The following is a 26,841-nucleotide window of genomic DNA, read 5'->3' as shown; positions in this document are numbered from 1 at the left end:
TCAAACATCTTACTAATCCTCTGTGGGATTCTGTCCTATGCCTGGGCTGTAGAGCTGTCGCCGTAGAAATGATGGATCACATTATTAGATTAGGGGAAAGCAAGGACGGGCTACAACTGGATTTGCAATTCAGAGTCTCTTTTGTATATGGACCTTTTCTGCATCAAAGGAATGGCCCTAATTGGGCCTCTGTCATTGAGTCAGAGATTGTTTTTTAACAATGCAGGAAACCTTGCAATAAATCAGGTCAGCTGTCTGAGCCACGTCACTGGACAAGGCATTAGTCAGATATGCAGAATGTTCTCTTTGCATACAATGTAAAAAGAATTCATCATCATTTACGAGCACAGTTGCAAGCCCACATCTCCTAATTCTTCCAACAAACGAAGGGCATATGGTGATTTTTGTCTCTTGGATGAACCCCAGGGCAGAGGCAGCCTTGAAGGTCTGGCTCTGTGTGCTGTCATTTGAGTACCAGCTAATGGCTTGTGCTTACTCTGTGCTTTGACTTTTCAACCCACTGTGACAGAGAATAATATGATTCACATAAGGCTGAATTCTCAACCATGTCATCCATGTAGCGGAAGCTGCCGCAGACAGGTAATCCATAGCTGTATCAGGGAAAAAAAACACAAGTTCACTGAATTGTTTCGATGGCAGCCAGACCCAAGGCTAACAGAGCATGAGAGACAGACGAGGTCGTGGAAAGGTTATTTTTTAGGTTCAGGAGGTGAGACTTTGGGGACGTGGACACGTCAGTCTTGCAGAGTCCGCGGGTCAATGTGAAGACAAGTGGAAGACACATTTCTCTGTCAGCACGCAGAGAGCCCGCACGGGTTCAGGCTTTTGTCGTGAAGTCCCAAGTCATTGAGTCAATAGCCAAGGAACATGACACAACCTCTCACAGTCACTCGGCATCAAGCGGAACAGGGAATGGCATGCTTTCCATTTCACTGCACCGTGGCCCTGGCGAGACCTCGTCTGCACTCGAGAAACAGGAGAGCTCTCAGCCCAGGCTCTCGCATAAAAGCAGCGCAGCAACCTGGCCCCAAAAACGTACCTGGCTCGCTCACAGCAGCAGTACAAGATGATTCACCGGTCAATCCATAACCCCGGCTATTATCTCCACTGGCTGCTGTAGCACGGCGGGGAGGCCTGCGGATAACCAGAGGGCTTAGATGAAAGGAAATTAGATCATGGCAAAGCACAAGCACATTTCGATTAAACTGATGTCAGGATTTATCTTCTTCCGTCAGTGCGTTTAGATGGGAAAAGAAAATGTAACCTTTAACCCTGGCTGACCAAGCACTGACCGAGTGAATAGCCCTTTATCACAAGAATAGCGTTACATGCCATGTAACAAACTACATCATTTTGTCTGCGTGTGAGAAGAGTGAATAAAAAAATACACGTCTTGTATGCTGCATCATTATCTAGTGCTGCCTCTAGCAACATTCTATTTGTGACATTTAAACAATACAAACTTGTTCTCTTCACAGGCTGCATGTTTATAGCATTGCTTACTTTTCATCTAATTAACAGTGCTAAAAAGCACAAGTTTTAGAAATGCCTAAAAACAATCACTTCTATGTTTTTAATCATAATATGATAAATTAGATTTACCATGGGCCAGGCTGGAAACCAGCACCACAGCAATGCTCAATCTTTAGACCACTGCTGTAGCATCATAGCAATGTGGCTCTTTCTGTTTCAATAACCATATTTAGTTTACACATGGATAAATCTACCTCTGCTTTTGTTCAAAAGGAATTCCTCAACAACTATTAGATGTATGTCCATGAAGTTTTCTTTTATCAGTTCACCCCTGAACAATTATTTGTTCAAAGACCACATGACCTGAAGAATATAACAGTTTCCATCAGCCAGTGGGAAAAATATGCCTTCAGACGTTTCTTTTCTTTTCTTTCAAATAACAAAAAAGAAAAAAAAATCTACTTATGCAATGTCTGCACAGAAGATCATTATTTGTGCTTAAAATAAAGACACCATTTCTGCAGTGTTGACATCTTAAAGAAAACCTTGAAGTCTGAAAGAGCTGCTAGCATTGCTGTAGTGAATTCTCAGTCAAGGCATCTTTTAATAAGTGCGATATCTCTGGTTGGATTAAGTGGCGGCATGCTGGTGCACCACTGTTCTCTCACACTGAATAAGAAAGTTAACAGCTCATACCATTCTGTAGCCCTTATGTGTGGAGTTTGCATGCTCCCCCTGTGCCTGCCAGTGTTTTCTCTTGTTTCCTCACACAGTCCAAAAACATTCATGCTAGGAAATTGTTGATTCTAAATTAGCTGTAAGTGTTATTAATTAATAATCCTTTGCTAACTCATCAGACAAGTTCGTATTACAAACAAAAATAGTATATTTAATGTATTTACAATAAACATACAATCATGTAATTTCCAAGAAATATACAGAACTAAAGCTTTTAAATATAAATTTATCATTTAAAGAAAAAAATTGAAAACAAATCCCAAGAAGCAACAGAGCATATCTAAAAAATCTTTGAAAATATAGGTGATATATTCTTATTTCATTACCCTTTTCTTTTGCAAAGGTCCCTTACACAGAATCCTACAATTCTCATTTTGACTACCACCAACAGCATAAGCAGACATGTCATTCTAAAGCCGTCACTGTTAGCATAATGTTTCTCTCAAATCAAAGGCAACATGCTGCCTAAAGGCTCAAAACAAAGGATTATCAATCTGTATATGAAGAGTTGTCTTCCAAAATGACAAAAAAATTGCAAAATACATAATAGCAACAAAAATTTTAAACAAATTATATCTTCTTTTTTTAAACAGGAAACCTATTTATTGTTGACAAAATGTGTCTTTAACCACCATAGATAATAAGATTTTTTCCTTGCAGATGTCATATTTTGGTAGTAAACTCTTCATAGGTCAATACTCCTGCCACTAAAAGTCCTTTATAAAAGTCAAACTGTTGTTACCACACAGCAAGGCCATCAAAAGAGATGAATGAAAATAATAGGATGAAAAAAGAAACATTTAAGCTTTAAAGTTATTTTCCATCACAAGGCAAAATGTCTTGAGCACATTGAGGTGCTAAAAGAAAACAGTCCTGTTGCCACAGGTCAATGCAAGGTCAAGCAAATGCTGCTGCCCTTGCACTTGTCGGACAGACCTAAAATATGTTGTTTTCTTCTTTGCAAGTGTTGAATGTTACAGTGCACAGGTTGATATGGCACAACATGAGCTCCGATCATAAAGTCTTAGAGTAGAGCTTCGCATCCAGGCACAGTTGCAGGACCGCTATCAGTGAAGTTTGGCTGATCTTCTACAGTCAGCCTCATCTACTGTGCAAATTCAGACTACAGCTCAACATCGGTGCCACAGTAATAAAAACAATACGTTTGAGCAAAGTATTGTTTTCAATTGTACCAAAGCAACAGTTATCAGCTTTGTCACTGATGGAAAGAGAATTCAATCTAAATTCGACAATACCTTCACTAGTAGAAAACTTCTACATATTAACAGTTATTACATCCTAAATTTACTGTTTTCTAGACCAATGTACAATATTCTATAGGCAATATATTTTTGGGACACTTTAGGATGATGTGGTGAAAGTAAGTTGAGGGATATCACAAAAAGGCTACATACAACCGGAGGATCTGCTTTGAGCTCCAGCGTGTTCAGACAAAGTTCTCTGCAGGACGTCACAGAACACTTCTATGGTGTCACTTCGGCACTTTTATGGCACTATTATGTACAGAGGAGTCAACACTAGACACACTGGGGTGCTATAAATATCAAAGACAGCGCCACCTGTTTGGGATTGCTGAAGAGGAGATGGTGGCCAGAAGGTGCCCCACCCTGTTTCTTTTGAATTATTTGTACAGCTCAGCATTATCCCAAATATCCCGCTCGGAGCCAATATTTCCATCGTCGTTAGATTTTGAGCTTGAAAACAGGCACCCACTAGTCAGTGCCGAAAAGTTCTCTCACTATAAAAAAAAAAAATATCTCAACTTGTTTATATTCTATTCTAAGAAAATCCACAAAGACAATGATGTGATGTGGTTTAGCGTGTCTCTGTGGTCAACGTAGGTCCATAAAGCACTGATCTGTTGTTTTATTTTCCCACTGTGTTTTTATGATTTTTGAAGCTATAGCAGCATCAATGTAGAGTTTAAATCTTATTCTTTTGGTTAATTGTTTATGAAACTCAATATATTGCAGACCTACAAGTAATGTGCATCCAAAATAAAAGTATTTATTAGTGTAGAGTTTATATGTAGAGTTTAAATCTTGTTCTTTTGGTTCATTGCATATGAAACTTAAAATGCTGTAGACCTACAAGTAATGTGCATGTATTTACTCTTAATAAATGACTCTTGAGACACTGGTGGTGGCAAAAAGAATTTGTGAACCTTTTCAAAGCTAGCTTAAAGGAACAGTTTGAAATTTTGGGAAACAAGCTAAACATACAGACTTTCTTATGTGAATCTATAACCAGTAGTTAGCTTAATTTAGCACAAACAGGTAAAGCAGAGCAGCTAACTGGGCTATGATGACATAATCTACTGACCAGCACCTTTAAAGATAACCTATTAACATTTTTGTTTCATATATGCAACAACTGAGGCATAAAACTAACAAGTTCTAATTTCATGGGCATTTATTGGTAGGCTGCACTGATTTCCAGGCCCAAACCTGAGAAAATAAACCCCAATTTTTACATTTCAGTTTTTGTATACAAAGTATACAAAGACAATGTAGATCTAACATGTTAGTATAATAAGATGACTTGAATAGACTGATTGTTTCGATGTTTTGACTGAGCCTTTCAGTCTTTATACAAAGCCAAGCTAACTGACAGCTAGCTCTACCTTTGTACTTACTGTACAGCTGGCCAGAGTATTATCAACCTCATTCTTTCTAACTCTGGCTAGGAAAAGAATTTCCCAAAAGCGTATTTCCCAAAGCCTCAAAGGGTATATGCATTTTAAAAATGAAACGTATTGTGATGATTGCTCTCTGGATTTTTGATGCAAAACATATTAAATACTTACAGAGTAAGCCAGAAGAAAAACACTATATATAAAGTGGATATGTCAAAAATCAGAATCCAGTTGAATTCTTTAACAAAAAGCTGTATTGTATCTGCATGTAGACAATCACTTCAGTGTGAGTGATTGTGACAGCTGAGGTTTGATTTAAAAGAAGAAGAAAAAAAGTCATCATCACAATGCAGTATGCATTATAAAGCTGTTCCATGGTCAAAAATAGAATTTGGAGGCCATTCAAGTTAAATGTATATTTAACCATTACAATGGCCAACAAACCACAGAGTCTGTGCAATATAGTGACATCATTCTGAACATATTTTATTTTTATGTGCATGCATTACCAGCATGCTTTTTAATGAACTAATTCTGGCTGGACACTGTGCGTCATGCTATGCTGTGTCTGTTGACAGCTAGCCACTACAATCAACAGTCTCAATACAATGACTTGGTATTCCACATAAAGGCCTTCATACTCTCACTTTCACTCAGTGTGAGCTCACTAGTCATACTGGTGCTCTTGGTAAAAGCTTCCTTCCCCACAGCTGCCACCTGCTTTGGCCCTCCTAAATAATGTACCTGGAGTGTCTTATTTGCAGTGTCTCCTGCTTGTTATATTTGTTGCTTTGTATTCCATGCATCAATGCTGCAAAGGATGTCCCCAAGAGTGAAATTACATTACAAACTCTTATTCTGCATCTGTTTGCAGTTGGCATGAGCGTTGTTGGATCAGTGATTTAGGAAAGGTTACAGGTTCATTTACTGAAACTGATCATGTGCATCTCGTCTAAACATTAATGAAAAAGCCATCTTACTCTGTTCCTTTGAGTCAGGCTATTATTTAAACTTTGACAGTTAAGTTTTTATTCTGATTACCTCTCAGAAGCTGCATCTAATTTTCATAAATGTCAAAAAAAAACAAAACTGAAACGTTTTGTGGCTCCAAAACTAAAATATAATCTCAGACTTTGGTCGAGTATCAGTGCCAAAACTTCACATATTTCCCACAACTTTCTCGACTAAAGTAAACACTGAAAGCTATGATGAAAGAATTTGTTTCTCTGAAAAATGTTAGAAACCTCTTTCACATTTTAACCGTTTCAAAGTGGGATAATCCATGTTTTGTGGAAAATGTGACCTGCAATAATTGGTGGCAGGAGCTAAATAAATAAATCAGTTTTCTATATTGCTGTAAACTTCTGCACCTTTTGAACCATTTGATTTCTTTTTCATTGCTTGTTGTATGTCTGTTTGAGTCACTGCCGGGGTTAAGGTTGAAGAAACGTACAGTAATTGTATACTGGCTTAGAAACGGGCCCTTTTCATAGCAGCCACACTGACATGTTATTGCAGGGTAAACACGAATGTGATTAGTCACAACAATAGTGGCTCTGTTCCATACGTATACATGGACAGAGGCTCTGGTATTGTGCATGCTCAATATCAAAATGACTGCAGTGAAAAGGGCTTGTTAACTGGTTTTGGATGGAGTCGAAACCTAATAAAAGGTTTACAACAAATGTGTTAAGAAGTCTCCTGTAGGGATCCCCAGATGCACTGCAGATGGACTGAAAATTGATTACTGTCACCCTTTTTGCATTTTCTGATATACCATACCTGAGAAATACTAAAGGAAAATAAACCATTTCATAAACTCTGGTATAGTAAATCCAAAACTTTGAACTAAACTTTAGTCAGAAGTAATCTATTGCATGTGATTTTCCCCCTCTTTCCTCTTCACTTTCTATTCCAACTTTGCAAAAAAAAGTAAAAGTAATTTTCTTAAAACCAGATTAATTTCAGCTGACAAAAACGTGGACGTGGCAAATTTGGGGAATCTTCTCTTTTTCAATATGTGTCATGTTTTGGATGATAAGAAGACTGGAACTTTACTGAGGACATTTCTCTGAACTGATACAACACCACAGAAACATCACGCTTCAGGTCTGTTGCACATTAACGGCTCTGGTCTGCAGCCCCAGTGCAGACCAGCACTATAAAACAGACTCCATGTTGTCACACGTCTCACGGTCCTCCAGGTTGTATATGAATTTTGTCCTGTTGGTTGGGTTCTGCGTGATATCTTTTCCCAAATTGTCCAGAGTCACGTTGGAGGCGAAGAGTTCGGTGGGCGTGAGGTACCCCTCGTTGTTTTTGATGTATTTCCTGTAGTTCTTTCTCAGACACTGCCATGTGGTGGTGTACAGAAGGAAAGCTGATGACTTGAGAACGATGGCGATGCTGACATACAAATGCCTGTAGGCCACATTGTCGTACAGCATGCAGGCTCCCTTCTCGCCGCAGACGGAGCTCCAGAACAGACAGGTGGAGTCGATGCCCATGCCGAAGATCAGAGGGGGAGGGATGAAGCCTGGAGCAGGTGGGGATTGCGGAGAGACAGCAGGTCACAAGGTCAAGAAGAACACCAGTTTGAGTTCATGTTCCTAATGTATCCAGGCAGACAGACTGATGAAGTTCATTTCAAGCAAGGTGAAAAATTGCCCTGACGTTTAAGTCACAGAGTAAAACTACAGACCAACAGCTGTTGCACAAACACAATACAGAGTGCCAATAGTAGTGAAGTGTTTCTTACCTATTAGTCTTAGAAGCAGGAACAGAACACCAAGGGCGTAGGATTTAAGCTCTGGACTGACAGTTCTGAAAATTAAGAGAATACTTTAACCCTTTGTGTACTGTGGTGGAAAACTGTTCTTAATTGGTAGACCTATTGAGTTCTAAATTACATTATTTTGTACATATCTCTCTATCTTACCTATCTAGATTACAAGCATTATGTATATATATGTAGAATGTGCATATAATGCCTTTAGTGTTATTTGTCATTATATATATGAGTTAATATACGCTTGCGTGTGTCTGTATTTGTCCGTATCACTGTCAGCTTGATAAATCAATCCTTCCCATTGAAGAACCACCTGTATTTTGAAATGTCGCCAGCTCCCTCTTGTGAGCAGTTGATGAATAGCAAGCGGGGGGGACGTGCTCATACCTGATAAGGATGATGACAGAGGGCGTCTGGGCCATAGCTCCAATCATGCTGCACACACATATAACACACAGGAAGGTGAGGAAGGCTTGCTGACAGCCTGGGCTGGGACACTTTCCCGGTAAAGCCACTGCTTCTTCGCTGTTGCTGGATATACACGCACAGTTGGTCAGGTTCTGACAAAAAAAAGAAATGAGGCGATAATGTAATAATGATATATCAAGTAAATCTGCAGTATTTATATTTATTGTGAGCCCTTCAGGCACTGGGGAGCAATGATTATCAGCAGTAATGTCCCAACTCACTGGTTTGGTACAGCCAGCGAAACAGGCTGAGAGGTAGGTGACTCCATTGGAGCCACAGACAGGGCTCACCGATGCAGTGTAACAGTTACAGTTACTAATGCATGCTGACTCAGGCTGCTGCCAAGACTGCAACGTCCTATGGAGGAAGTCGAAGGTCACGTTAGGGATAATGCTACATATGTACAATTTGAAAATCTAATGCAATTTTTCTGAGGGATTTTTTTTATTCTGGGATTTGTTTAATTTTTTGTTTGCATGGACCTACAGTATATCCCTGTGGGGAAAAGTACTATACAGAACTAAAGTTCCTGGAAAGACTCTTCATTCACATCAGTAAGTCATCACTCTTACTCATTGCCGTAGGCCACTGTGACCCCAGCGACAGGTCCAGTGTCACAGCCCAGGAAGAGAAAAGAGACATAGCAGGCAGTGGACACCAGGTTGACCAGCATGGCCATGCGGACGGCACCCAGAGCTGACAGGTTCAATTTCTTAACCAGGAGCCCCCCAAGGAAGATTCCCAGACAGGCACAGGGGATGGCCGTCATACCTGGAGAGGGAAAAACAAGTAAATTCTATATATATAGAGCAACATTCCTCATGATTTGACAGTAAAAAAAAAAAAACATAAATAATTTCCTTTTATTGAGATAAGAGAAGGACCCCTCTAGGAGAGAAAGGAAGTTGAGAAACCTGCCTCACCATGGTAACCATCATGGTAAGTCTTTTGCTAGAGTACTGTTAATCCTACAGAGCCCAATATCATTGAGATGAGAGAATATAAATGAATATCTTCATTTAAGTACTTTATTTCAATACAGTTTTAATGTACTTAAGTGTTATTGTCTTATGCTACTTTCTACTTTTACTTCACTTATTTTAACACTTTAGTTATCTATTGTTTTCCAGTTTTCGAAGCATAAATCCACCATATTATTATCTTTAGTTACGACACATTTTTACTTTTGGTTATGTTACTACTCGCAAGTTTAGTCCTGAATTTTGTTTAAAGAGATATTAAAAAGTTATTTAAAATTCTCAGTTTACCCCGCTCATCAATCCTGGCAAGGTTTTCTGACATCAGCCTATTGCAAAACAATAAAGTCAAACTCTTGGCAGCAGAGCTTTACAAGCCTTTTTCCTCTGCTTTACAATGTGTTCCCACTCAGTGATAATTATGTAGCTGTGTTGATGCTTAAAACCTCTTGGGCGTACTCTTTCTCCCACACAAGAAATTGTGATGGAATCTAAGAATGTGAGCTGTAAGCAGAACTGATAATGGCCCTGGTATCAATGAATTCTTATCAATATCCATCCCTACTGCCTACCTAGCAGCTGATTAGCTGAGGATGTTGTAAGGTTGAATTGCTGCTCTAAGTATTTGCCCAGAAAGGCAGCAAAGCCAGCAACCACAGCGATCTCCATGCAGGCTGCCAGCGTGATGCAGCTGAACACTGGATTGGAGAGAAGGTGCCTGGTAACCCGGGGGATCACTGGGTCAAAGGAGAAGAAAATTAAGCAAAAAGTAGAAAGGATGAAGAAGGATTGAGAGAAAAGAGCAGAAGAATGAATTTAAATATTCCATTAAACAATCTTGTCACTTATTTAACCCCCTCCACTCTTCTCTTGACTTCCTCACCTCTCAGATGCTGACAGACTGAGAGTCCGCTGTTTATATCAAAGCCATGAATGGCTCCATTGGGTTTAGAGCCCTGGAACTCCAGGCTCAGGGAAGAAGGCAGCATGGCCTGCTCACTCTCAGCTCCACTGTCCATGTCCTGCTCATCCAGCGCCTGGGGGAAACCGAACATGAAGAGGGCGGACAGGAAGAGTAAGGCACCACACAGGAGGAAGCCGCCCCACCACGCCCCGATCCAGCGAGGGTCATCTGGGGTGATGTCCAGCTTACCTTGGTTGGAGGGTAAGAAAATTCACAGCAGTCATAGAGGGAAGGACGAGTATTGGTGTACTAGTAGAGGTCACAATAAAATTACCTCTGTTTCAGTGTGGTATAATTTTGCAATATTTTTAACCATTTATTTCCCAACTTACTGGTATCAATGAAAACAGCATCAACATAAACTTTGGTACAGACAGATCCTAAGATGAAGCCACAAGCTGGGCCGAACACTAAAGTTGAAAATAGGATACCTGCAAGACAAAACAAAGGTATAGAAGAACAACAAGTCTGTCAGAAAATTACAGTATGCAGCAAAAACCCAAAAAATAAAAAACACCAGCAACATTTCAGTGTTTGCACCATAAAATGACCCAAGCTGAGAGGACACATGCATTTCACTTCATTGTTCAGCAGAGGGCAGCCTTGTATCAAGCTGTTTATTACCAGCACCTTCTATTCTATTAGATATGATGCTTCCTATTATAAAGTATACTTGTTAATTGCACTTTGTGATTAGGAATCAAAAAGTATGTTGTTTAAAGATTAAAGATTAAGTATGAAATCCATGCCAAGAGATTTTATAATTTCATCAGAAGTCTTCCAGCGACAGATTTATTCACCATCACTGTAATATGCAGCCCATAGGTTGCACAGTGTAATTGATCCAAGGCTAGATTATCCAGCAGCATCATAAATAATCAAGCAGGAAATGGGTTCTTACTGTAAGAGCAGTGGGGAGTGACTGATGCACTTTCTGACTGACGTTCCCCTGAATGTAAAAAGCTGCCTGCTTTTGGCACAGAGGCTGAGAGCTCTCTATAAAGCATCACACTGTGCTGGACTGTTTGTGTGTGTGTGTGTGTGTGTGTGTGTGTGTGTGTGTGTGTGTGTGTGTGTGTGTGTGTGTGTGTGTGTGTGTGTGTGTGTGTGTGTGTGTGTGGCACTTAATCTGTTATCCATGCTGGTGGTAAGTGGAACAATAGGAGTGAGTTCCAGTAGCCTGACTGCTAATAATGGATCCCAAAGCAGAGGAAGCGCTGCTCACTCCTGACAGGATGAGAGGGCCAGTCAATTTCTCTGTAGGCAATTTAATGATTACTCCTCTGGACATCACCAGTTATTGTTTGTGAGAACAGGGCAGCATTATAGGCTCATATTTAGAGGTATAAGTGCAAATAATAAAAAATATAGATCAATCACAAGAAAATAAGAAAGCATTTATTACAGTTTCAAGTCTATAAGATTGGGATCAGAGGTTCCAGATCAAACTAGGGTCTGGTATTTCCTTTGCTTATGAAGTGCATAATGTTATCGTCATGCTAAGATGTAAATTATTCATTCAGGCCTTCAGAGTAAAAGTTGTGGATGCTTATTAGTCTGGCAAGATACTACATCAAACTTTCCTCACGGGACCTGCAAAAAAGTCTTGCAACTGTTGGCATTAAAGTGCATGCACCTGCAATCAGAAAGAGCACAAATTTAACCCACGTAGCAGGCATACTAAAGAAAGTCTGTTCTGTCCAGAGTTTGGAAACTAGTTTGCCAGTGGACATCAAGGTAAGGACTGGGCTCTCTGGAATTATGTGCTCTGGACAGACCAATCAAATGGCTACAACAGCAGTATGCTTGTTGCAGAACAAAGACAGCTTCACCTATGAAGCATGGTGATTAAATGCAATCACTAATTAATCTGACCTCTGGAGATTTCTTAACAGTGAGGCCATCAGTCTGAACTAGCCTGAACCAGGCTGAGCCAGGATAATGACACCAAGTGCAGTAACAAATCTACCAAAACATGGTTAAAAAAAAAGGCCCAAATCTGAATGATGATAGTGATTTGGCACTATAGAAATAATTGAACTGAATTTTATATGAAATGAGAGTTTACAAAGCTGATTTCAGAGAATTGTGCAAAGGTATGCAAACACAGCTTCAGTTTTAAGAGGTGCAATACTAGGATCTGAGGCCTTCTTTTAACTCAATTTACTTTTTCTACGACACTTTTACACACAGGAATTTCACATTTTTTTCCTTGTGGTGTTGTTCAGCTCCATTTGTAAAATGGTTCAATCATTCTTGAAACTTTTGGCACTGTTTCAAAGAAAATCAAATGTCTCCCTGCCCAATTATGTCAAAAAGACAATTTCAAATATAAATGTTGTTTTTATCTTTCCATACTTGTTTATGAAGAGAGACAGGCTATCGTGTGCTTACTGATTCTGGCAAGCAGTCAACCTTGCCAGCTCTAACTTTCCCTGTGTGCTATTTTTATTTGACCAGAGCCATTGATATCACCGGGGCTTAAGTCGGGTAATAGAGGAGGTCAGGGGTTAGAGCAGGGCCAGCTCAACAAGCAACCAAATAATGACCTCCGATATCCTCTTCTGCCTTCCTCTGGGTTCCAATCACAGACACACAAAGGGCAATTAATCTATAATGTATGTGATGTAGTGAGGCTGGCAAACACACACAAACATGGCAGTGAACCAGCAGAAAATATTGGGCCCCTGCCAATCTGATCTACAGTACACCAACGCTCAATACTTTGAAAACTAGTGTGGGTACAATAACCCGCCTCAGTGTTTCCAGTTACATGAGACAAAGAGCCGGAAAGTGGCCGTCAAAGTGAAAGTGCTGATGACAATAGCAGCAATAAGCATGAAGACAGAGATGTGTGGCAAAGGTTTGTTATGTCGTGAAAAAAGAAGGAACGCTCATAAACATAAACATTCAGGACAGATGCCAGTCAGCTGTCTGAACTCAACAGTTGGTACTTCCGAGACCATATCCATGGAGACATGACTGAAAACCCAGTGAAAGAATGAGGAGTAGTACTGAAGCAATCATAAACATAGCAACCTTTACCTTACAGTAAATCATTCACTACTGTTTAGTCATCTGCTCTATTCACATGTTATTTATTTGACTCACATCCAATAGCAAGTGGACTTGGTGTGCCTTCCTGCTGCAGAAAGACTAAATGATCTTTATGTGGAATTATTTGTGGGATTTTATATTTATATTACAAATATATGCATATATAATGCAATTTATTTTGTACTTTAAGACTAGAAGAGCAGCATTGCACAATTCATGTTTCAAACCCAATCTTAAACCAGCTGATCCGACATGGTTTTTCCCCCTTGTAATTTACACTGAGTTGCTGCAATGCAATATGTGAACTACTAGAAAAATCAGCAGTTGCCAGACTTATGTTCCTCTGCAGATATTGATGATGTGCACACATTTTTAACTACGCTCTTAAAAATAATTATTCTTCTGACATACAGTAGATTAACTTTCACAGGATTGGTATAACTTCTGATTGCTCATTATAGATGGAATGTAAATCTTTCATGACTTATTGACTTTGCAGTAATTGTAGAGGGATGGAGGATGCTCTTAGTATCTGCAGTGTACCTGCAAGCATCAAAGCACTGATAGCTTTGGAACATGAGAGCAAAGTGAGGTACAGGAAGATTGTCGCCACTATAAAGTGGGGCTCTTTGAGAGCAATCATACTAATATATGTATATATATTATAGTGTTTCCATACACTTAAAACAGAATATTTGTCAGGGATTCCTTTCCAAATATAGCCCACACAAATAATAAATATAACCTTAAACTAAAATGTCTCAGTCCCTTCTAATTTACACTGGCTACAGTGTCCTATGGTGACAACCTTAATTTACTTCTATTGTTTTGACGTAAAGCTGTTGTTCCCTCCTTCTGAACACCACCTGCTGAGATGAGCTAGAAGTGAAGCTAAAGGTAATACAAACCTGATGGCCAACACTAACAGAATGTCAATTTATTATCTACAGTACACTTATTTATTTTACATAGAGCTGTAACTTTGTGTTGAATCCATTACACACAGACATAATAGCCTTAAGCGGACTATAACAGCCCTAAAAGTATCACAATTCTTAAATAGAGCAGGTTTCATATTTGCCACAGTTTAGGTTTTCACCAGACACTCGAGTCCAGATCTCCATATTGTGTTTGACACACGCCATATCAGTCCTTTTTATTTTTCACATTTTGTTATTTGTGTAATTTAGTCAGTGATCAGTTACATTAAAAAACTGCAATCTACTGGGGTGAGATTGATCAATAAGCACGTAACCATTGATATGACAACACGGCACAAGTAGCTGATAAATTTAAAATCATGCATGTAGACGGAAGCAGCAGTAAAAGCAGTACTAAACCGATTTAAATATAGATATGTAGCCTTTTTTTGGGACAGTAATGTAAGTAAATACAGATTGTAGTTATTTTTTAATCCTGTAACCCTTGTGCAAAAAACAAAGAAAAAAATTAGAAACTGAGAAGTAATAAAAATTATACTCAACCTCATGGTAGGTCTAGCTCCATATTGTGCCTTTTGTGCCTAGCAATAATGAATGCAGCAGATGCAAGGTCATACTGTGTTAGACAAGGCTCTTCTACCTGGTCACACTGCCAGCGCATGAATAATTTCACACTCAGGCTCACATTATGGCACAGTTCAATCGCTGGCACTTTGTATCTTGGCCAAGGTGCTCTTAAAAGGTGCTCATATAAAACAACCTGTGCCGATCTGAGCGGACAGTGTGTGCTGAGTCAGCGCCCATTCCCTTCCTCTGCTGTCCTACAGTGGAGGAGTAATAACTCCAGTGGAATAAAAACATTTTTGCTGCAGTGGACTCTAAACTTGCAGCCTCACACTGCTTCATTACACACATTAAAGCGATGAATAGAGGCTAAGATAAGAGAAGCTGACCCTGCAGCTATAGAGCTGGACTCCATGCTCCTCCTAGGCTGCTCTTTTACTGTACTTTCATTTATTGTTCTGTACGGTGCTTTAAAGCAATGTGCTGTAATTTGTTGTATTTTTGTCACCAATATAACCATTGCAATTCTCTGCTGCATGCTTGTAATATTCCTGTAGTCGAGCTTACTCTGAGTTGCTTGTACATTCACTTGATAATCAGAAAGTGTAATCAAGATTGTTGGTTTGTCTGAATATTTGCAATCTTCTCTTGACCTGATGTTAAGAAATCCATGATGATCATCATGGATCAAGTGGGCTGAGGGCTTACAATCAACAGCCAAGTATGTGATCTTAAATGGTTAGTTCACAAAATAGTAGTATCAAGGTCACTATGACCATCTTTTATATATAGTCCTGTTATGTGGATAATACTAGTTCAGTTGTACAAACCTACAGCTGAGACTGATGATAATGTAGTGAGTTGTAGAACAATTGAGTCATAAACCACAATGCTGCACAAAGTAACATTTTGACCTAAATGTGCTGGCTAAAGTAAGGGATTATCACAATTTATCCTGAGGTACAGATGAATAAATGCTCCAAATCCGAATTTTGCTCAGACATTGTATTAAAACTCACAAATTGCATGAGTCAAAAAGTCAGAGGATCACCAAAATCAGTAGAATTTTTTTTTCTCTGGGAACGTTTGTACAAAACTTCATAGTAAGTCTTCAGAGATACAGTATTTCAGTGTGGATCTAAAGTGGTAAACTAACTCCATCCTTCTACTGTGGCCTAAAATAAGTAATAATGGTCATAGCATTGAATTTTAACTTGAAAAATAAAATGCGAATGCATAGAAACTAAATAAAGCAGGAGGGTCTTTGGCTAGCTTTGTAACTCACAGTGTTTTTTTTTTTTAAAGATTTCATTATGGACACAGAAACATTTACTGCATCGTGTTAAGATGTAGTGCAGAAGCGATTTGATGCTACATACTTGTTAAAAAATGCACACAGCATGAAGGCTTCTAACTGAATAGCTGCTTTACTCTAAGACCCTCTGTGGTGGATACAATTGATAGGAGGGTTAGCTGCCTTCACATGGGGTATCTGTCAAGCAGCTGACAGCAATCAATTATACAATTACAATCTGGCTTGGACTTACAGTCCACAGAGCTGAGGAGCCGGCTGGTCTTTCTGAAGGAAGCCATTTTCTCCTTTTTTGAGGAATCTTTCACAGCTGCCCACACACATCCAGACTTTAAATAATAGTTTAGACATTGAAGGGAATATATTTTGTGCTTTATCACATTTATTCTGTTACAATAGCGGATAACCATTTTAAACATGGTCAAAGTTTCAAATAAAAAGGCCTGTGTATATACAAAGATCGCTGTGAGATAAAAACTCTTCAGACTGTTTCAAATTCCTTGTGGCTCTGCTCTTTTTCTACTCTTGGCTCAGTGTGATGTCAGTGGTAAGGGTTATACTTAATAAGACAATCGTACACGCACAGTTCTGTCCAACTTTTCAAAACTTTAGCTTTTCAGATCTTATGATCAGAAGAAAGTTGGCTCATAGGAAGAAGGAAGGGAGCAAAAATGCTGCACCAAGGCCCAGTAAAAGATAAATGAAGATTATACTGATCTGTGAATCATGAAAAGCTTCTCTAATATAGTTCAAGACTTTAATGTGAGTTATAGCTATAGTACGCACACACGCACGCAAAATATTATGCATATACAACAGCTTCAGTGAGTTGTAAGCTCACCAATACGTCTGTATGATAATTAATGGCTAAGCTGCCATGAAATGTTACCAGCGATGGTGGCGCACTGAGAGCAGTGCCAGCGGAAAAGAGCAAATTTTTACAGCCAAATCAATTTTAACAACTGCTGGATGGATACAGATATTCATGGGTACCACAGGATGAATCCTAATCTCTTTTATAATAAAGCACTGCCATGTGATTGGCATTTCATTTGCCTCACCTTTAGTCAAACTTTCCCATCAGCCATATCTGTTTTTTTTTTCCTTTAGTACTATGATCTATGACGGCGACAACTCCAAACATTATATATTGTGCTAATGTTGGCACGCAGGCTTTGGCACTTAGTTCAAAGCATTGCTGGTGCCAGAGTGCTGCCTCACAGCAACACTTTTCATCACACAGATCTCACTCTACTACTGCAGGTCACCATTTCTGCCATTTCTTCCCCCCCCCCTATAAACTGCCAGAAAGCACAATGATCTGGTCTGATGGGCAACTAACTGAACAGTTAGCAGCAGTCTCTGTTTCTTTTTAGTTGCCTGCTGCCTGAACTGTTGCTCACAATGATTAGGACATACACACTCATAGAGGAAAACAAACAGAGTGAAGTACAAGACACACACACAAGAGAAAGGCCACATAACATTTGAAAAAGAACAGGCGGGCACATGGAGACAGAGCAGATATATCCTATGACAAGTGTTTAATGTTTCCTGCATTACACTTGAGTATTCTTTCGTGCCCTTCTCTTTCAGGCAGTATTGATCTGTTTGGGGTGAAGATGTGGCCACAAAAGAGCAGCCTCTCCTTCAATCCTCTGCTTTGTTAGCAAGCCTGTGGAGAGCTGCCGCTTTAATATTTAATCATTTGGTTGGATGTTTGCTAAACTACACCTAACCGCTTCTCTGTCACACTGCATTATTCAGGAGGTTTTCTTACAGTCTAAATGTGCCTTCACACGTCAGTCTTGTCAAACAACACCACCGCCCTGAGACTAGAAAAAGGAAATACAAAGGAGCACAGAATACATACGTACTGTGTAAATACCAATAACACAACAGCAGTCACATTGTAGGAGGTAACCATGGCAATCAACATGCCTGGATTGTCAAAAAATGGAGAACAGAGACAGAACAGAGAGGGGGTGGTGGAGAGAAAAGACTAATATAAGAGTACTATCTGTAAGTGTCAAAGGAAGAAGCTTGGGGGATGTTATGAAAGAGAAAAGGCTGCAGCGGATTTGGCTGGGACACACAAAAGTAGACTTCATACCAAATCAGGCTCAATTTTAGTCTGCAGTGCAATATATTAGAGCTAACCCCATTCAGGAGAAATCTAAGCTTAAACCACTGCTATGCCAAGTGACGTCCAAATTAGCAGTAATTCAAATGCTTTCTGTAAGCAACCAATAAAATAAACAATAATAGTAATGCATTTTTCATTATATCTCGTCACTAATTATTATCTGTTATTTTCCAAAAATGATATTTAGCCATAGCTCTCATCTAACGATCGAGATATTTCCAAAGAGGGGGACCGCTGGTGGCATCCAAATTCAATGGTGTATTTCCAATAGAATTTTCTGATTTCACTTTTAAAAACTGCAGACTTAAAACATACAGTCAAGCTTAAAGACAAAAAATTGGGTGCCTTTAGTTTATTGTCTAAACCTATTGTTGGCTGCTCCTTCAGTTAGAACGGATCACCACAGCAGGTACCTCCGCATATTTCATTTGGCAGATTTTTAGACTAGATGCTTTTCCTCATGCCCAAGGGATTTTTATCTCCTCCTGGAATCAAACCAGGAAGCTCTCACTTGTTTTGTAAATCTGTAAACCACTACAATGTGAAGTCACTTATCCAGTTTATTGTCTTTCAAAATTTGTGAAGATGACAGTGAAAAAGTCAAGCCATAGATTTCACAAATCAATGAGTTTAGCGTGACATCCAAAATCTGGGCTAGCAAATTGGACCAGCTATGTGACATTGTTGAGCTAACTGAGCACTAAAAGAACATCAGATACAGTTAGATATGGGGTTTCTTTCTGTCATAACGCTTTTCCACATTTTGACAGTTTTATTTGTTGACAGTTTTGGCACTTAGTCATGACTGGATTGATTGCAAGAAATGGTTATATTAAAAACGATGATTATGAATGGCTTTAGTAACCTCTTGACGTTTTCTCTAGCAACACCCTGAGGCAGACATTTGTGGTTTTGACCGAATGTCTCAACAATTTCTTTCACCCTGAACTCTGCCATCAACAGATGAAATACTTTGGATCATCGCCAGCCATTGCTGTCCTTTGTGTTTAATGCTAATTAGTAAATGTTAGCCATATAACATGATAAACTAAGGTGGTGTTTATTATATCGGCCCTGTTAAACATCAAAATGTTATTATGTTGGCATTAGTATTGGACTAACAGCATTTTTGTTCGTCTTTAATATGAAATCAATTTTATAGACAAAACAGAATATGTGCAAATGCATCATTTTGTCAAATTAAAATAAATTTAAATAAACAAGAATAGTAAACATGAAGCATTGTGAGACAATACTGATTTGGCGTTTACTGCCCAATTAATACATATAATGTATCTAAAATGTTTGGTAATTGCTATAGTTTCTTTACAGGGGGTATTACAATATTTCACAGATGTTAAATATGACTGTGATTGTTCACATGGATCATGTGTTCATAGTGGGATATCACCTGGCTAATAAATTATATTTACACTGAAAAACATCAGGTATCTGGTATGAATAGGCCTCTGACCAAGCAGGAGGGTAACTCAAGGGTGGATTACTTGATGCTGTGCTCTCTCTTCCTTTCCTCCACCCTCTGTCCATCCTTACCTCCCTCCCCTACACCGAGGTCTGCTGGCAGAGACTGTGCAGATCAAAGCAGGCACAGAACAATCCGCAGGCCTACTCACCCTGCAAAGAGGTCTGTGCTGAGATGTAAGCAGAAAAAAAATGCAACAAACCAAGGAGCTTGTGAGGAGGAGCAACTACTGTAGCTTCAGGGAAATGAAAACCGAACAGCATATGTTTATTTCTCAGTACCTTTGTTTCCATTAAAGCAACAAACCCATATGCCGCCGGCTTTGCCTTATTGAATCATAAAGCTTTAATGTGTTGGTGATGCCTGCATCAGACTAAACACCACATCTAGCTGAAAAATGTTGTAATTTTTCAATACTTCTTGATACACTAATGCCAAATATAAAACAATAACAACATATATTAACTGATATCAACTGATAATAACTTGTATTTTTAAATACTAGCTATTATATTTTCCTACTGTTGTTACAAGTTCCTGAAATGAAGTGTGGTTAACCTACAAGAGCTCTAATTTATACATGAGGAAAGTGATTACGATCAATATAAGAAAATAATTTAAATGCCTGGATAGCCCCCACGTATGATGGCTATATACACTACATTGGCAGTTTTGCCCACCCACCTATTTAAGCAGAGTAAAGCTTGAATATCACCAAGGGGGAGTTTTGCTTGCAGACACCAGGTATATTACATACATTTAACGAAAATGCATGCAATATGTGCATACATTAATATACAGGTTAACAACCCTAATGCCATCACTATATCAGCAAACAACCACAGCTAATAACAGGACAGATCTGTCTAGCGATAGAACCTCAGTGTTGATAGAAGCAATTTAAACTTACTACATAAAAAGATGCCGAGAGTCCAGTAAGGTGGCATGTGCCTTCTGCATCTCTCTGACATGATTATAAGGGCCCCTGTTACCCACAAGAGTGGAAAGCTGACCAGCTTACTCTGACCAGCTTAAAGGTGTCTGTGGCATGGTTTTGACTGCAGATTATGAAAAGACATAGCTTTCAAAAATAAAAGTTGTATTAAACTTGACTGTGGGCTCTAAACAGAGGAAAAGACTGGGGGGAAAAACACCAAAATTGCCCTTTACATATATATTTCTAGATTTTGTAGCAAGTGATATGTATGTTTCTTAAGTTCTCTTTCTCTTCATCTGCCCAGATAGAGCTCTGCTGCTAGCAGGTCACACGGATGGCACATAGCTTCAGTCACTGCCTTTGAACTGTTGCCTTGGCAACTTTGGCACACAGAGTTATTTCGACCTCTTGGTTGCTGCTGTAACTAAAACCACAGCCTTTTGCTGCTGACCTTCAAATGCTTACTAAAGTTGGGAAAGCATGCTTTGCCAAAGAACCCCTGCAGATATGAAAGAGGGCAACATCAGACCCAGAATTTAATCTAAAAAAAAAAAAAAATTAATATTCCTCATCTGTTTTTGCAAATGCCCAATTCACACTTAGCAACAGTGCAATGTACCATTACTGAGCATTTAATTAATAAAATTTACTAACGGCATTCTCATCTCAGAGAATCAAATCACGCCAGTGTCACGGAACTGCGTACGAGGTCTCCTTTGGCGTTGTTCTTTGGAGCCATAGCAATTTTGGATGCTGTGAGATAAATGCCTTGTTGTAAAGTGCTACAAAGTCCACATTACGTGACTCAAGGGATAACAGCAGATTAAGACCAAGCAAAAACCCTCAGGGCTAAAAAAAAAAAAAAAGTGCAAAGTGCCAAAATCTGCAGTTCTTCTTATGGCCACTTGAATTAGTCCCCATAGACTCTAATGTTAAAATGCCTAACTAATAGCATTAAAAATATGTTTACAGACTGGTAGAAGGAAATGGTACTGGACTCAGGCCATTAATTTTTTTGTTCCTCATTCATTAGGATACTGGAGTTAGGGGTGTGTCTGTTTTGACTGACAGCTGTCCTGACACAGGCAGCTGAATCTTGTCTGCCAGCCCTCTCCTCTGCAAAGTTGAGTCACTGAACTAGATCTCTCCTCTGTGTTTGTACTATTGGCATTTTTAATGGAACTATATTATATGGGTTACTGTGTGGAACAGCCCATCCAAGTTTGTCCATCTATTCTGGTGAGTGAAATTCTAGTATTTTCTTTGTACACTGTAACGATACTGTTTGCCAAACAATGTTGTTATTGGTAATTTTATAAGTCAGCATTTCATCCAACTACACTGATTAAATTCTGGCTTAAAAATAAAACAGCATGGTAGAAGCCAAATCACTAACACTGAGGCATGAAAATGCAGAGTCCAAAACCTGTGGGAGACTTCATGCTGGCTGCATCCATTTTTTTATCCCATCCACCATTAAGCTGCAAGTTTGTCATAGAAGAGGAGGTTCATGTCCTCTTTGAAACCTCGTGTGTGGCCTTATTTGCCTTCCCTCACTATTGAGGTTTAGGCACAAATATGACTTGGTTCGGTTGAGGAAAAGAATGCGGTTTGGGTTAAAACAGTTCAACAAAAATTTGGAGTGACAGCCCCGTCTTACTATTGCATAACTCAGGTGCTTCGTGCCAAGGTGCCAAAGGACACCATGTATATCTGTGAGATGCCACTGACTCTGATAAAATGTCAGTATTTGACACCCTTGGAATGCAAATGAGCTTGTTCACATTTTTTTAAAGCAACTATGCAATGAGTCTGTCACGTGAAAGTTTTGCATGTACAGCAGATACCGGTTGGGAGCATCAAACTTTGTTCACATCAAGCATTAGAAACATGGTATGAAAAGCAAAACAATAAACAACAACAAGCGAGATGCATGAAAACACCTTGAGAGGTCTGAGGACAAAAAGCAGACTGCTTGGAGCTGAGAGGTGGTGTTTGTGATCAAAGCACCAGTGAAAAGAGCTCTTCATCTGGCCACTAGCAGTAATTAGCCTGAGAATCCACAGTTAAATTGTTCATGTACTGAATAAAAATTATAGCTATAAAAAAAATACACACTTGATAGTCATGTTCTGTGTTTTACCTCTGCATTGACTCACCTATATACAGTGAGGAGTCTTTTCTGTGGACATGGTCATCAATGTAGGACACTCCTAAGGGCTGAACAGGTGTTGCCCCAATGCCCAGCAGGACCTGGGCTCCGATGAGCAGAAGGTACATCATGTTGGTGTTGGCTCGATTACCGCATTTAAACCCAGAGTCTCTGTTCTCTGACCTGGAGATGTTGGAGCAGACATCCCTGCCATCCTCGGCATGCCACGAGTCACCGGCCTCGTACTCATACTGATGAGTCAGGAACTCTGGCAGGGCTGACAGCAAGGCCCCCAACGCCATGACAATGCCACCGCAGCCAATCAGCCGGGGCCGGTGAGCCTTGGCGCCAAAGTAGCTGACAAAGAGGATGAGGGCCAGGTTGCCGATTTCAAAGCTGCTGGCAATGACACCCACATCTGCACTCTGGAGGTTGAAGCGTCTCTCCAGAGTGGTCAGAACACTTACCTGGCAGAGAAAGAGAGAAAAGGGAGAGAGATGAAGGACAAGTGCTACAACTAGCAGCCAATGGTATCACAGCAACTCGTTTAAGGTGAGTTTATATACTTGAGTTTAGTTTCTGTGCTATAAATTGCTGCAATTAAAGTTATGGGAGTATAAAGTTTATATATTTTCCATTTTAAATCTGTTTACAATAATACGAGTATTTAGCTTCAGGTGCTATCAGCCATCTGTCACTACCTTAGAGCTCATATCAACCTGTTGATAACACACAAAAGCTGCAAATGTGCAGAGTGGGCAGGTGTATGCCTATCCCCATCCTCCTGCTATATAGCCGCCAAGAAGGTCCCCAAGGCTTAACCTGATACAAACCTGGGAAAAGGGAATATGTGCATATGTGTGGCTCAAGGAAAGAAGCTTCATATAGCTGTTCTAATTAAATGGACACAAACATGTGCCAGCTGTGTTCAAGGTGCCTAAGTGTTAAAGTGGCTCCTTGCATCAAATGTATTGGATCATCTACAAGACTGAAGGTAAACAGCTAGCTAGAAGTTATTTTAGTAATTCTTCATCCACAGCAAAACTAAAGAATAAGCCCAGAGCAGTTCCGAATAAAAAAAGCGAATGAATCATGTTCATTCCCACAACAGGAGTGAGCTCAGGTGAATTATGCATAACGGCTTTTCATCCTGTGCTGTATCGTTTATCCTGTCACACCGAGCTCCACTGCAGAGTCAGACAATTTGTTGACTTGTTTATTACTAAGAAGCGCTGCAACTAATGATCATTTTTATGACTGATCAAGTGTCACAAAATGCCTGTCACATTTTGCTAAAAATCAAAATGGGAAATACTGCAAAAGATCACAAAAGAAGTCATCTTACAAATGACTAACAAATGAAATGATTATCTAAATAGCCGACAACTAATAGTTTTAGAAGAAAACTATGACTATTTATGAGTTAACGTTACTTAAACTAAGCTTCCAAGGGATCTTCTAGCAGTAAAAACTGGATCATATATCTGCTGATGGATCCATGTACCAAGACGTCAGCCTAGTCATGCTGTACTGGTGTTGTCCTTGGAGAAAGCTAGAAAACAGTCACCCTTCCATAAAAAGTGTACAGTCTCTGTCTGACTACTAAAATGAAAAGATCTGAGTCAAACACTGATGTATTTCAACTGTGGCAAACTAAGTAACAAGATCTGCTACCATATGCATCTGATTATTATTCAGATTTGTTTAAATTCACTGAATGCTCAACTTATTAAACAATTCCATTCAATAACATTACAAGATTTGGATGACAAGGTTGAGACAAGTCTGTTGTAGTACATTTACCAGCCCACTGTGAATCAATAAAACAGTATTAAATAGTGATAGAAAACTATTTCACAGGACAGGAGAGATGTTGGTTCTGTGATGCTTTTATTTGCAGATATTTGCTAAAGGTGCATCTTTGGTTTGGGATGTTTAAAAGAGAAAGCTCCACAACAGGCTTCAAGGACAAAAGCTAAACGAAAAAGTTGGCTCTAATGAAACGTTTGAACTCACCATTTTCAAATTAACCTTGCTGTTTTGACTAATATCAAAGAAGTGCTTCTAATTATCTGCACCTTTCAGAGTGTGTTTAGCAGACAGGTAAAAAGATCCTGTCTTCCTAAGCTCATTAAAAATAACTTCCATTCCCTTCCTGTTACAAAGTTATTTATAGTATCAAGACTGTGCTGACATTTATCAACGAATTGGCTTTGATAAAAAATAAAATTAAAAAAAATAATGCTGATTACAATAGCGTATTTTTTCTTTTTAAAAAAAACCCCAAACTGATTTCCAGTAAGTGGCTGAGCCAAGACCAGTGCTGACAGTTATTCTAAATGCTGAGTTCAAGGCTTTGTCATTCATTTCACTCCTGCATTAGCGATGGCTGATGAAATCTTTATTTATTGAGTCATAAACACATTTTTCTCCTGTGCTCGTGCAACATAAAGTTGATCTCTTATGTTGACATACATCTAATCATAACAGTGCAGTAACAGCTTATAACTCTGATCCAGCTGTCACAGGAAATGCAGTCTGGTTAATGAGGAGAGAAAAAAAGCTGCTGTCTCCTGTGTTGTGGAGATCACGTCATCTCCTAGGCCTATATCCTCCGGTGTCAAAGGCCTCCTGCATTATTGAGACATATGGGTGCAGAGCGTGTAGCAGTATGGACCTCCTGACCAGTGTTTCGTAAGCTGCTCTCTAACAGACCATCCATATGAGCAAGTAAAATTTTCCATATATCGTAGAGTCTACTGCCGCTGTGACGCGCTTTGTGACATGCAGATGGCGCATAGGCCTGATGGATAATACGCAGCAAGTCATCAGTCAGTGGCTCCTGGAGGATGTAATTTTAGTAATGTGATCAAAATAATATGGCTATTAAACGCAGCAGCTGAGCAGCCGAAGCAGCGCAGCGTTTTTTCACTGTCTGCCCGCGCCGGTCTGAAGGGCGCTGCGTTAACCCCATGTTACCTGAGAAACATGACGTTCCTTCAGACCAACACTGTGTCCCCCAAACTCACCAGATAGGCGCCCACGGTGCCCTGTGCCAACATGAGAGCACATTCCGACACCAGGAATATCTTAATGTTGGAAAAACACGAGGTCTTCTTCTGATTGTCATCTTGCTCCGGGTCGTCGTTGCTGCTCCGCTCTGTGCAGATCTGGTTTTTAACCTGCATCCTTCGGCTCAAGCTCCGGTCAGGTTGGACGGCATGAAACTGAACGGGTCCGGTCCGGCGGAGGGCATCTGGTTATGATGGTGATGACGAGCTGCACTGCAGAAGAAGTGCGAACCTGCTGTCAGGAGCCCGTCCAAGCTTAAATATACAGCGAGAAACCCTGCTGTCCACTCAGCAGTGCGCACAGTCCGTCAGCGACCTCTCTTCACCGCCTGTCCAGTCAGTGCCTATCGGCTACATCACATTTAAATACGTAACTTACGCTAGTGTTATATATGACGGCTTAAGCGTAGAACTACAGTACGCTCTGCTTCCCCACATCCGGGTTTTGTTTTTCGTTTTTTTACTCAAAATTTCCCCAAGCCGACTGGTTCTGGTTTCTCAGTCCGGTTCCGAGACGCAGCTCTGCGTCCCGTAAGCAATGTTATGATGCTCCTCCCATCCATGGACCACAGCGCTCTTACCTCACTGCCAACCCCACCTCTCCCCCGAGTTCCTCCCCTTCTTTTTCGATGTATCATCCATTACAGATTTAATCATTTCCACACAACACTGCATCAGTAAGCTTCGATAAAGCATTCCCGTAACTTCACCATGGCGTTTTCTCTGTACTTCGCTGGTAGTTTTCATCCTTGCGTTGCAGATTAATTCAACAATTCGCATTATATCCCATTTTGAGAAGATCTCTGACTCCTCAACAACTTCTGGTGAGTCGCTGTACAGAGTAGCTGATATTTAGATGTGTCAAGTTAGATTTTAGGTCCTAAGCTGCGTCACTGTGACAAACTATGGGTGATAACAAATAAAGAAACGGTGGATGAACAGGACAGTGTTATAATTAATGATGCATTCCTCAAAAAAGACAGATCCTGGCAGCAAGAAAGTTTATTGTGGGAATATATACACTATACACATATAACCTCACACGACATTTAATACACCTATACACACTTGTTGTTGATTAGTAATTACAAAT

At 39.7% G+C, this 26,841-nt stretch overlaps 1 protein-coding gene across 2 annotated transcripts; it reads right to left on the bottom strand.

Annotated features, from left to right (window-relative positions):
• Positions 1 to 2,362: 2,362 nt before the first annotated feature.
• Positions 2,363 to 26,273, bottom strand: LOC134631519 (solute carrier organic anion transporter family member 3A1-like). Of its 2 annotated transcripts, XM_063479939.1 has the most exons (10): positions 25,707 to 26,273; positions 22,685 to 23,144; positions 10,418 to 10,516; positions 10,005 to 10,274; positions 9,694 to 9,858; positions 8,717 to 8,915; positions 8,366 to 8,501; positions 8,064 to 8,236; positions 7,647 to 7,711; positions 2,363 to 7,424 (listed from the first exon to the last, which is right to left on the bottom strand). In XM_063479939.1, the coding sequence occupies exons 1-10, from the start codon at positions 25,863 to 25,865 to the stop codon at positions 7,048 to 7,050; spliced, it is 2,103 nt and encodes a 700-aa protein (XP_063336009.1). In that variant the 5' UTR covers positions 25,866 to 26,273; the 3' UTR covers positions 2,363 to 7,047. The 2 variants fall into 2 exon arrangements, with proteins under 2 accessions (XP_063336009.1, XP_063336001.1); XM_063479931.1 differs by having other exon boundaries at positions 8,064 to 8,501.
• Positions 26,274 to 26,841: the final 568 nt, after the last annotated feature.

The sequence above is a fragment of the Pelmatolapia mariae genome, linkage group LG1 (genome assembly GCF_036321145.2).
Source record: "Pelmatolapia mariae isolate MD_Pm_ZW linkage group LG1, Pm_UMD_F_2, whole genome shotgun sequence".
NCBI lineage: Eukaryota > Metazoa > Chordata > Actinopteri > Cichliformes > Cichlidae > Pelmatolapia > Pelmatolapia mariae.
This window is presented reverse-complemented; position numbering and strand designations above follow the sequence as displayed.